The 13,424-nt window shown below is 38.2% G+C and overlaps 1 protein-coding gene across 1 annotated transcript in view; it reads left to right on the forward strand.

Moving 5' to 3' along the window:
• The window catches only part of LOC119422421 (voltage-dependent calcium channel gamma-2 subunit), a 92,178-nt gene extending 79,890 nt beyond the window's left edge, over window positions 1–12,288 (forward strand). Inside the window, exons 3-4 of the mRNA XM_037689791.1 lie at window positions 4,155–4,295; window positions 11,044–12,288. Coding sequence (XP_037545719.1) covers window positions 4,155–4,295; window positions 11,044–11,576 — 674 coding nt within the window. The 3' untranslated portion in view covers window positions 11,577–12,288. The remainder of the gene's footprint in view (window positions 1–4,154; window positions 4,296–11,043) is intronic.
• Window positions 12,289–13,424: the final 1,136 nt, after the last annotated feature.

The following is a 13,424-nucleotide window of genomic DNA, read 5'->3' on the forward strand; positions in this document are numbered from 1 at the left end:
ATATACATACATTTACAGGATAAAGAAAGAAAGTTCATTTGAAAAATTTTGTCATACAGTGTCATAAACTGCTAGCTTTACATACTGTACTACCATCTTGTCAAGACCAGTGTTGTTATTAGTTGCCCTTTTGGTTTAAAAGAAAGGTTTACTGATTCTTTGGAAACTGTCGTTCAATGTTCACATTTTGTTCTTCAAAGGTTTAAATCAAGACAGCTGTCACAGTGGTGACTAAGGCAGGCCAGGTTTAGCAAATCATCAATAAAAGTAAGATTACTGATCTAACTGTGCCACTGGGATATAGTGTATAATGTCCACTTTATTTTGTGTAGCGTGACTGATTGAGCGTGACAGAAACGTATGTGCATCACTGTGAAAGACCAATTAAGTGAACCATAGTTATAGTGAGCGCAGTAGGACTTATTTTTGCTTTGAAAAAGATGAAAATGTCCCTAAATGCAGAACTTGGGGCTAACCACCTTGAACAGAATTTGACTGGAAGCCACATTCAATATAGATAAGGAGATGAGGTTTAGAAAAAAGCTGAAGAGGAGGACAGAAAAAAAAATACTGGAACAGGCCCAACTTTGAGGTCACCTTGATATTTGATTTACTTGAGTGAATGAAAATATCAGAGTCCAGCTGTTCCAAAGAGGCAAAATGGATTTAAAATGGAAAAAAATGCAGCATAAAATGAAAAAGATGGAGTTATTGACATTAGCCACAGTTATCAAAAGAAGATATAATAATGAGACAACCTTGGGCAAGGCAGTACAGGCTATTTGACTTCAGGGTGTGTTCAGATCTAGATAAAAAGGTCTGCCAGTTGAAAAGTTTAATTCTGGCTTCCCTGGTTCATAAGTGAAAGATCCCACAGGCATGTCCATAAGACATTCTATATATATATATATATTAAAAAAAGCTTTTTAAGGGTGTAAAAAAATGACAGTGTACAAACTATGAATTCACTGTTGCTTCACATTTTAGTTTGGACACCACTTTGTGGAACTATGGCGTTGACAGATAAATGTACCCTGCTGTCACACAAGTGTGCAAACTGTGGTTTCGAAAGATTACATTTAGCTGATGTCTTGTCATATTGTAGCCAGAAGTGTCCATATTTGGAAAAGCAAGTGAAGCATAACGTTGGCAGCTGGCGGGAGGCTTGGTTAGCAGAGTACATTTATTATTCATGCTTCATGTGCAATTAACTGGAATGCTAATTGTCTCCTTATCTCATTAAAACACTTAAAAATATTCTTGGTGCACTAGCGACATTCCACAGAACTGTGAAAATGCTTAATGCGCACTTATTTTGAAAACCATTTAAAAGATAAATACTTGTAAGTCTGGACTAACTTTTGGAGACTTTGTGACACCATCAGGCTTTTTTTCCACTCATTATTATTATTTTTCAGTTTTGCTTATTTTCGTGTTGCTCTCATTCATCCAACATTGTATGCTGAATTGACCAATCAAATTACAAAGTTAAAGTAAGGCATTTGTATTTCAGATAAATCAGATTTTCATTATTCCACAAGTGAAAGATATATTTGTCTTTTGTCTGACAAACACTAAGACTGCATCTTTTCTTTATGCACACATGCTCCACAGTTACACAAACAGATAGGCCGATAATTTAACTACATAATCTAAACCACTTTCTTAAGTTAAATGTGTTCACAACTAATGTTCAGCAGGAAAACTGCAGATTGTAAAAGGTGGATTCCTTACTTAATTTTAATTGTATGCAAATCTAACACGAAAAAAATAGTTGTTGAATTAAATAAAATAAGGTTTGTAATAATTTTACTTAAAAAAAAACAACTTTATTTTATTGAGAATTAAGTTTTTCTTGTTCAAAGTTACATGTTGCTGTTGCTGGGCAAAATCATTTTTACTCCATTTTTCATTATTTACAGGTTCTTATATAAAACAACTCTGTTGGTCTCTTTTTACAGCTGTGCGTTGTTTTAAAGGTTTGGTTTTCTGTCTATGTTGGTTGAACTCATTTTAAATTAGTTGTCGAGTGAACACTTCATTTAACAACTAATTTAAATTTACTGGGTCATTAAGAACAATTATGTCCTTTATCAAGTTTAATATAATAAACCTTGTGGTCTCAGTTCAGTTTATTAATTAATTCACAAAAAATGACACAAGTATCCCAAACAAAATATTTTTTTCAAAATAATTTTTTCCACCATAGCTTTTACCAGATACAATACAAAAATTCACATAAGTATGATTTTGAAAAGAAACATATTTAATTTATGTTTTTTAAGATTGTTAAGAATCAGTCCAGCAAAACCAGTAGACTATCGAAAGGTAGGAATGTGGATCAACCAGTAAACAAAGATCTTCACCTTGCAGCTCAGCTCTTTCTTCACCACAACAGACCAGCTCCGAGTCCACAATACTGTGGAAGCTGCACCAAGCTGTCTGTCCATCTCACGCTCCATTCTTTCCTCACTCGTCAACAAAACCCTGAGATATTTGAACTCTTCAATTTGAGGCAACATCTCACTCCCAACTTGGAGAGGGCAATCCACTTTTTATCTGACTGAGGACCAAGGCTTCAGATTTGGAGATGCTGATCCAGAAGGTTAAACGCTGTCTGGCATTTGTATGCAGCAAATTGCATTTGCTGAAAAAGAGCCAGAAGATTAAAAAAAAAAAAAAAAAAAACAGTCTGCAGCCAATCTGCTACACATCAGTCAACCCAAAACAAGATAGACAGATGGACAAAGTGATAGCAGGGAGAGTAGAAGGACACAGACGGACAGAGGAGGAACAATAGAAGGATTAAGTGGAAACTCGTAGATTAAGACTGTCAGAATCTGAGTTTTTTGGGGAGAGGTGGTGTTGGTGGTGGTGGTGGGGGTGTTGTTAATCTGTGTTCATCATTAGGTTTGTCTATTTTTCCTTCTTTGTGTTTAGTTTTGTTCCTTTGTGTTTTTTCTTGTGACAGCTTTATTCGAGTGTCTTAGCATTACTTTGCATTTCTGGGTCTTGCGACTCAAAACCCAACAAAGGCAAAACTTTGTCCATTACAAGAAAGCACGACGGAAAAGACAGGAGATAGAATTGCAAGAGAAATAAATAAGCATAATGCTCTATTAGGCCTTTACAGAATATTCAGAGTCAGAGTCAGAGTCAGAGTTTCTTTATTGTCATTCGCACCTCATGTGGTACATGTGGTGGAGCGAAATTATGTACACGGGGTCCCAGTTACATCCAACAATAAAATGTCTAAGAAAAACAGTAATAACATCTAAGATATGAACTAAGAAAAACATCAACTAAATATACACTAAGCACTCATAACATAAAACATTGAACATCAGCACAAACATGAACATGAGTATGTGAGCAGATGTGCACGCATGAACACATCAACATTGAAACAGATCAGCAGCAACATGAAACAGATCAGCAGCAACATGATATGGTTTTTCACAGTGATTATTCTAGTTAGATATTCATGAGTCTAACAGCCTCAGGGTAGAAGCTGTTCCTCAGTCTAGTGGTTCTACACTTAATGCTCCTTAACCTCCTTCCTGAGGGGAGTGGGGCAATATTAATGTTACATAACACAATCAAAGGCAATTTTTATTGGTTCCCTTTATGTGTTTTGTTTATCCCACTACCACTCCTGCCTCCATTATCTTTTACTTGTTTCATCCTTTTCGGGTCACAGAGGTCACTGGTGTCCCTCCAGTCCAGCAGTCACTGTGCGAGAGGACCTGGACAGGTCACTAGTCCATCACAGGGCCATAAAAAGACAAACAATTCACACTCTCACTTACACCTTGGGGTAATGTAGAGTTACCAATCAGCCTTACATGAATGTTTCAGTCTGTAACCCACACATACACGGAGAGAACATGCAAACTCCACCCAGAAAGGTCCTCGGCTGGGATTCGATCCAGCACCCTTCTCACTGAGAGGTTACAGCTCTACCAACTACTCCACCGTGCCACCCCTCCGCACAAACACAAAATGCAAAAAATGAAATTTTCATTAATCTAATGAACCTGAAACTTTATCTGTTTCACTGTAATTTTCATTTGGTTGTCATTCTGTTTGCAATAATCCCGTCTGTGCTACACTTGCAGCGTTCACAGCTGTTTTTGTCTATTGTGTATTTTCAGGTGCCGTACGAGCCTCCAGTATCTTCCCCATCATGAGCGTGATCCTGCTCTTCATGGGGGGGCTTTGCATTGCAGCCAGCGAATTCTACAAGTCACGCCACAACATCATCCTCAGCGCTGGCATTCTCTTTGTTTCTGCAGGTAGGAAGAGGGGGAGGATGGGGAACAGAAGGCTGGGAGGAGAAGAAAAAGGTTTAAAGAGAATGAATGATCCAGAGATGTCAAAGTTAAAATTGTCTGGTGGAGGAGAGGTGATCAAAGGTAAAACAAGCAAAAGGAATATAAAGAAACGATGGGAATTTGAAAGAGAAGATGAGTGGTGATAAGTGAAAGGACTAATGTGAGCTGACAGCAGGGAAGAGCAAAAATGATGAAGTGCATGTGCAGAACACCAAGTCTGTTCAGTCAAGCTTCTTCTTTGTGATAATGTCAAAGTAATGGATGGAGTCTGATAGAAAATTATAAGTAAGGGCAACACATACATCTCTGAATGGTAATGCATTAGTGACCAGTATTACACAACCTGCAGATCACTGTGGATGGTTCTGGCCACCTGAATAAAAGTAGTATATGACTTAAAAAGACTTCAAAACTAGAAATTACAAAAACAATAAACAACATTTTGAGCAAAAAGAGACCAAAAACAGAAACAAATTTATAATATCCTCACACTGGGTTCATAATTAAGAATATCATAGAAGTATTTCTCCAGTATAAAAATTACAGCATCCTAATGAGGCAAAGCTGAACCATACATAACAAAGTGAGGGAGGTTGTTGGATGAATCCCTTTCCTTAATGTTAGCCCAACCCGCTAGCTTTTAATTTGGTGACAAGAGGTTTAAGAATTCCACTACAAAATGGGATACTCCTTCGAAAAGCTAACATATCATCTGTCATTGCATAAACAAACAAAAATTCAATACAGTAGTCCCGCGTTTATCGCGGGGATCCGTACCCTGAAGCTCCGCGATAAGTGAAAAACCGTGAAGTAGGAATAATAGTACAAGTAGTAAGTACAGTATTTTTCGGCCTATTAGTCATTAGCAGTTTTTTGCATAATTTGCATGCCTGCAACTTATACGCATAAGCGACATACAGTATTTATGGATTTTTTCCCCATATTTATAAAAAATTTTTGGCTGAGATATGATCATTTTCATTCATTCTGACGGAAAATATTGAACACTACCATTTTCAGTCGCTAGATGGCACTCAAGTAGTATGGCATGCCGTTGTGTCATGCAATAGGTAAAGGTAGCTATTAATGACACAATCGGCTTGCCATAGACTGCCACCATCGTCCAGTTTGCCTGGAGCAACCATCAAATCAGCTTCATTTCTCTGCGCCGCCCTGGCAAAACGCAGCTAATTTGACCATTGAAGTGCATTTATTAAGTAAAAGTTCAAGTAAGATACACCTTTACTATAAAGTCAAGCAAACAAATAATTGTTTTAGGTGCTTATATTGTCAGATTTCGAAGAAATATGCAGCATTCCGCCTTCCTGATTTCCTCCCTCAGAGCGCGCTCCAGGAGCACCAAGGCTTTGGATACTTTGGAAAATGCTGCTGATTTGATGGTCAAAGTGCATTTATTAGGTAAAAGTTAAACTGAGACACACCGTTGCTATAATTTCAAGCAAACAAATAATTGTTTATATGCGGTTATCTTGTTAAATTTTGAAGAAATGGACAGCAAATCCTCCTGTGCACACGTCTACTTCTGCGTATCGGCTTTTGAAATACAGCTGATTTGACCATCAAAGTGCATCTATTAAGGAAAAGTTAGACAGAGACACACCTTTACTATAATTTCAAGCAAACAAATAATTGTTTTTAAGCATTAATCTTATTAAATTCTTGTTAAAGTCCTCCTGTGCGTTTTAAACCCTTCCCACACTCTTGCAATATTCTAAACAATGTTTCTAAAACGCTCTAAAAGAGCTAAAAGAGCACAGAATGTCATGATTTCCACACTGTACTACAGGTGCACTCTGTGCTCTCGGCCATGCCCACTTCTCTGCTGCAGAACGGAGATCGACGGAGGAGGAAGTTTCTCCTGCATTGTGGGCTGCACACAGGTGCAGCAAGTGCTAAATAATTTAAAATAATTCATTTTGAATAAAAATTCCATGCTGATTGTGCGGCTCATCCAACAATCAGCCAATTGTGTGTCATGTCCAATCTTATTTTGATAAAAACACGATAGAGAGAGAGTCCGCGAAAAACAAACCGCAAAGTAGCGAGGGACTACTATATACCCATTTAGGTTCCGTCCATCCATCCATATCCGCTTCTTCCTTTTCGGGTCACGGGGGTCACTGGTGCCCATGTCCAGCAGTCACTGTGCGAGAGGCGGGGGACACCCTGGACATGTCTCCAGTCCATCACAGGGACACATAAAGACAAAAGAGACAAGCAACAATTCACTCTCTCACTCACACCTAGGGACAATTTAAAGTTACCAATCAGCCTAACATGCATGTTTTTGGTCTGTGGAAGGAAACTGGAGAAAACCCACACATACACACGACGAAGAGAACATGAAAACTCCACCAAGAAGGGCCCCCGGCCTGGATTTGAACTGGGGCGACCCACTCGCTGGGAGGCAGCAGCTCTACCACCTGCGCCATCGTGCTGCCCCCCTCCCCCACATTTAGTTTGTGTAACTACTTATCTTTCTAGCTTGCAGTAGACTTTGACATGCAATGCTAACTTTTAATATGTGTTAAGGGAAATCGACAATGACACCAAACGTGTGGTCAGAATACATCAAACTGAGCACTGTAATGGTGGCTGTGACAGTAAAACTATTTCAACTGAAAAACACCATGTTATTTTTACAATTTTAAAACCATTAAAAAAAGAAATTACTGTTGTGACAATATGTTACTATTTAAATATTGGCAATTTTTTGTAAGTTTTTTTCCTCGATCCTCTCCAAAGTATTCCTCTGAAAAATCTGCTTGAAGTGCTGGATATCACTACTCCACTCTCCCCCTACATCCCATCAGAAATAAGACACCTTTATACCTGCAGGGTTCAGGGACAGAGAGAAGAGGTGGAATGGATTTGACCCGTTTTATCACTGCGCCAACCACCAAGTCCAAATGACATGCTAGTGACAGTGCTTGTCTTATCAGCAGATGATGTGTTGCTTGGGTGGCATACAGTACAACAACTGCCCGAGGATGAATCAAGGGAGACAAAGCTAGGGTTGACATTTTAGCAAACCATTTTTTTTTTGTTTCTGAGTGTGCATGTAGGCTGTGGTTCTAGGCCATGGCCTACTGTGCTGAGCTAGATAACTAGTTCCCCTCCAAAACATAGTGAGAGACGGAGTTTGCCGTTTCTCTTTCTCTTTTTGTGATGTGTCTGTCTCTCTCTCTCTGCCTGTTGCTAGGCTGAGGGGATGCCTCTGGGATTACACTCTAAAAATAAGGTGTCCCTGTTACTCATTTGCTCAAATCTATTTCAATGAGGCCTTCGTGGTGAAAAAACAAAGTGTCTGTCATTATCTTAATGAACTATATTTTTGTTTATTCGTATTTGGCTTCCTAAACGCAGCCACAGTTTCATCCAACTACTGAAATGTTATGAATACACTAGTCCCTCGCTAATTCACAGACTCGCTCTATCGTGATTTTTCAAAGTAAGATTGGACACACAATTGGCTGAGTGATGGATGAGCTGCCCAATCGGCATGGGATTTTTCTTTTAAATAAATTGTTTTAAATTATTTAGCACGTGTGCAGCCCACAACTACAGAAAAAAGTTTCCTCCTGCACCAGTGTGCAGCCCAAGCTGCAGGAGAAGCTTCTTCATGCATCTCCGCTGTGCAGCGGAGAGGTGGGCGTGGCTAAGAGCGCAGGAGACAGAGTGCAGCTGGAGGCAGAGAGCTGAAATCATGACGTTCTGTGCTCTGTTAGAGCATTTAGAGTTTAGAAACATTGTGTTTAGAATATAGCTAGAGTGTGGGAAGAGTTTAAAATGCCTTAATATATATATAAATACAAAAATAAACTACTACTTTGCGGTTTTTCACTTATCGTGGGGCTTCAGGGTATGGTTCCCCCGTGATAAATGAGGGAATACTGTAATAATGTTTATCAGTTTATTACATTCTGAACATATGTACCCACTTATATATTTTTTTTTCTCAAAATAGTATTTCTTCCCACAATGTTCAATGTGGCTTCGTTGTGTAGCTTCAAAATGTGAACTTTTGTAGGGGAACATCTCACCTCAGAAAGAGTTCATCTTACTTTGACAAACATCATTTATGGGGGACGAGATGGTGTAAAGGCAGGGCAGCCGGCTCGGGACCCAAAAGTCCCAAGTTCGATCCCCGTTCACTGCATACCTTGTGGTGTCTCTGGGCAGCACACCTCATCCCCCAAATGCCCCCTGGGCGCGTTCAATAGCTGCCCACTGCACCACCTGGTGGTGTATGGGTTAAATGCAAAGACCAATTTCGCAATTGTATGGAGTGCTGACAATGTGATGACATTATTATCATTCCTGTGTTTTGTCTTTGAAACTATTAAAATAAAATTAATCTATTCCTTGGGAATGAACAGACATGATTTTACAAATATTCGGCTCAGCTCACAAACTTTCTAAGTTGACACTAATGTAATAAAAAAAAACTGTTATTGTGTTAACCTCACTAACCCAATATGAACTCATTTCCCATGAAACTGAGAGATCATTTTTTAAAGAGGCTTTGTTCAACTGACTTTGGAGTTTTTGAACCATCCGAAAAACTCACAATGTTGATATCTTGTCTTATAGAATACTCCCAGACTCTCGTTCCCATGAACATAACACCATAAGAACCCTTTTGTTTGTGAAGAAAGACATGGACAGTGCAACAGCACCCCTTTAGCCTGCATGTTATTTGAATATTAATCCAAAGATGTTATTTCTGTTTCATTCCATAACTGAATGTTTATTCATGAGAAATGTGTGTCTTAAGTAATCTTTCTTTAAGATAATACAACTTTGTCTTGTATAGATTAGAAGCAAACTTTTGAGGCAGAACAAGGACTTCAGATTTATTTGATAAGGCCCTTATGAAAAACAAGACCAAGGGTTAGTACCACGTTTTCCTTGAGAGGTGGACCAATCATCTCTGTTTTAACACAGACAGTTAAGTTTCACTTTTAGAAAAACTTCAAAGTTTCACTTTACACTTGACCTCAGAGATTTGAGAGAGAAGAAGCACCTTTCCACTTGACTTGAAGAAAACTTCAGAGAAAGACACATCCTCCCAGAGAGACATCCTAGGAAGAAAGAGAATTGAGGAGAAGCACCTTCTGCAGACGTCTCAAGAGAAACGAGAGATGAAAAGAAAATGTGGAGTTTACAGAACCCAGCACCTGACCAGAACCAGAACCGGGCTGGCATTGATCAGAGCCAGCCACCTTCCCAGCATGAACAACTAATCAATTCAGAACAGTTATCCATCAGAACCAGGTCCAGAGGGAGGATTACGGTCTTCCATAGCCGAGGTAACTCGGGAGACCTTCCTGGTATCCCCAGAGGCTGTTCAAACTGGACAACTCTCATGGTTTCATCTGTTTGCTGGTGACCCTACATCACAGTAATTGCACATTAAACTTAAACAGAGTTCACCTTAGAAATAAACCAGTCCTAATCTGCTTTTAAAGTTTCACTCATTTTAATAATCAATTAACTTTTGATTCAAAGTCATTTGATATTTGGCTAACTTTTTGTCATGCGTATACCTATTTCACCATATATATCACAGATTATTATTTTTTTATAATGAAATACATGAAAATCAGCTGATTAAGTGATTATTTTGGCGTATGTGTGTATTAATTGATTTGATATTATTTAAACACGAGAAAAAGGCTTCACATTAATTTTACATTATTTGGGGGTAAATAGAGACTGATTTTTCTCTCTAAGAGAGAGGTGGTGCCCAAACAACGAGGTTATTTGCATAATACATGCATAATTTATGACCTTAACTCATAACTAATCAAAATATAATTTACACCCCATATTGCTACACTTTGAAAATTAAAAAAAGGCTTCATTTGGAGTGGAATGAAGTTATTAAAAGTATGTGGATTGTCCAATAAATCCATGATATACTGATTCATGAATTTTTCTACTTCCTTTCATATAAAGGATAAAAAGCTATTGTTGATTGATGCATAGTGTTTTTATTTGTATTAACAAGTTCTAAGTCAGTCTGTGTTTGAACATGCACAATTATTCATTCTGCACAGGTCAAAAGTGTTTCAGTTCACAACATTATCACAATAATCTAATCAAATCTGACCACAATATATTGTGGCAAAGTTGCTTTTACACAAAAGCAACTTAAATATTTGAGTAGAACAAAAGAATGTTGGGTTCAACCAGTTGCAATTGGTTAATGAGCAGGTATAAAGGTCAAGTGCTTGCTTTTATTTTTGTTTGTTTGTTTTTATCAATTGTGCACATAATAGTTACTACGAAAATGTATCTGGAAAGAATTTTCTTAAATTGACTGAACCAGTATTCCAATATTATCTGAAGTTCAGGAAAAAAACGACATACATTGCGAGTTAATATGGGTTCAACGATGATAGTTATTAAATGCAAGGTTTTTTTTTTTAATCCCATTTTGAGGCATTCAATTGTACAATAGATTAATTCATTTTCATTTTTTATTGAATACATATAAATTTGCTTGCCTTATATTTTATGAAACAAAGTTATTGGTCACTCATACCCATATGCTTCTCTTTATCTAAAGTTTAAATACATCAACACACATTGGGATCATTTTATTTGCATTTTACATAAACCTGCTATTCATTCAGCATTATTAATTTTAATTATTATTATTTCTTCTACCTTTTCTTTTCAGGCCTGAGCAACATTATAGGAATCATTGTGTATATATCAGCCAACGCCGGTGATCCTTCTAAGAGCGACTCCAAGAAGAACAGCTACTCTTACGGCTGGTCCTTCTACTTTGGTGCCCTCTCCTTCATCATGGCTGAAATGGTGGGTGTGTTAGCAGTGCACATGTTCATCGACCGGCATAGGGAGCTTCGAGTGGGAGCGCGAGCTGCAGACTACCTCCAAGGTGCGGCCATCACACGTATACCAAGCTACCGTTACCGCTATCGACGCCGCTCGCGTTCTTCATCCCGCTCCACGGATCCCTCGCAATCTCGCGAGGCATCTCCAGTGGGCCTGAAAGCCTTCGGGACACTGCCTTCCACTGAGCTGTCTATGTATACACTGCCCAAGGGCCAAACGGGCACGCCGACAGCTACCTATAACTCCACAGAGAGGGACCACAACTTCCTACAGGTCCACAACTGCGTTTCGAAGGACCTCAAAGACTCAGGAGGCCACAGTAACACCGCCAATCGGCGCACTACACCAGTATGAAACAGAAACGGACCATAGACTCTGAAAAAATTAGGGGGGAGTATCTGTGAAAAGCACTTAAAGATTGATTATTGCATAAAAGAGCTAAAGAAGAGAAGTCATGGCTGGATGGATTGAAGAGTGATTGCAAAGTGACAGAAGATTCTGAGCAAAATTAGATCATCATTAAATTTCTGTCTGAAACCAAAAGAAATGAAGGAACAAAAATGAAAATAGAGTAAAAACGCCTAAAAAAGAAACGTGCATGATTTTCCCATGAGCCATTGTTTGACAAGTTTTAATATATTTGAGGAGTTTCATGAATCAGGAGGGGGGCATTCGGTGGGTGCGGGTGGCTGTCTCAGGACTGGATCTCTGGAGCGGTGGGCTGGGCCAGACTGCCTTCTCAAAGGTGAACTTACATTTTTATTTTAGGTTTTCTCAGTCTGTACAAAGAGTGGTACAGTTTGCTCCTTGGCCCAGCTAAACCTGCCCTTGCACTATGATAACACATGTCCTGCAACACACACACACATATACACACACACATACCATAAACACCCTTACTCCCTTTGTTTAGTTCGGTATCATTTATATTTCAGTCTTTAATTGCATTAATACTGTGAATCAATGCGGTGTGGGATTCATGCAGGAAGCAATCCAGTCCGCAAAAAAAGTCAATACAAAGAAAAAAAAAAACATTAAAACAAAAACAGGAAAAAAATAACCCAGAAGTTATTTAATGTATTGATTATATATAAATATATATGTTAATATATCATGACTAGACTTTCCTGGTGCAAAAAATGTCAACACCAAAAAAAAAAAAGACATTAAGTCATTTGGGAGTTACTTGCTATAGTTAAATTAAATCTAGTCATTGCGGGAAACTAAACCAAGATGGAGGATTCAGCATGACTGGCTCATCTGTCGGCAAAGCCTACTTGATAAACTGATATTGATTAGTAATAGATATATTATCAGATTTTTTTTTAACAATGGGGAAAAAAATGGCAGTTCAACAACCCTGGCAGCCATATTTGTTCAGAGTTACCAGGGTTAACTGTTTATTTATTTATTTGTTTGTTTGTTTTATTTATTGGTTTTGTTTTGCCCCATAAAGGTGGCAGAAGGACTTAAGAACTCTCGATAAGGAATAATCTCTCTGCAAACTTGAAAATGACTGTGGACAATGAAACACCACTACTGCCAAAAACACAAAGTAGTGCGTGAGAGAAAACGGTTACCAACGAGCTGAAGTGAAGTGACTCCAAAAAAATTTGAACAATTTACATGCATGCTGATCAAAATCATCAAACCTGCTTTTAAGAAACCAATGTTTTTGAACAACTAAACAATGATACCATGTAATGGCAGTGGGCGCATAGAAATTAATGTTGCAGTACTGTGTCTCTTCAATTTTCTTCCTGTTCGGGGGGGTGACGGGGAAATGGAGTGGGGCTTAACTATGATTGAAACACAAACAAACTTTGGGAAATGTATCAAGGCTATTTTTAAAGCGATTTTTTTGCCTTTTTGTTTTATTTTAATTTTAAAGTCAGTTAATCGCAAACACAGCCTTAGTCTTTTTTTTTTTTTTTCTTTTCTTGCTCTTTGGTTTCTTGTTGTGTTGTTGTAAATGAGAGTATATGAAATTTTAAACAAAAGAGTCTACTATCTTTTAGGGTGCCAAAAATGAATGATTCTGAACTTGGATGCATCAAGTCCTGATGACGAATAAAAAAAATCCACCCCTCTCCCTGTAGGGAGCTGAATAAGTGTGTATTGTTTGTATGCTGCGGCTGGAACGCACAAAGAAGAGACTAAAGCAAAGGAAAAAAATGCATAAAGAAACACCGTCATTTCTTC

This window comes from Nematolebias whitei, chromosome 16 (genome assembly GCF_014905685.2).
Source record: "Nematolebias whitei isolate Nwh7 chromosome 16, NemWhi1, whole genome shotgun sequence".
NCBI classification, from domain to species: Eukaryota; Metazoa; Chordata; class Actinopteri; order Cyprinodontiformes; family Rivulidae; genus Nematolebias; species Nematolebias whitei.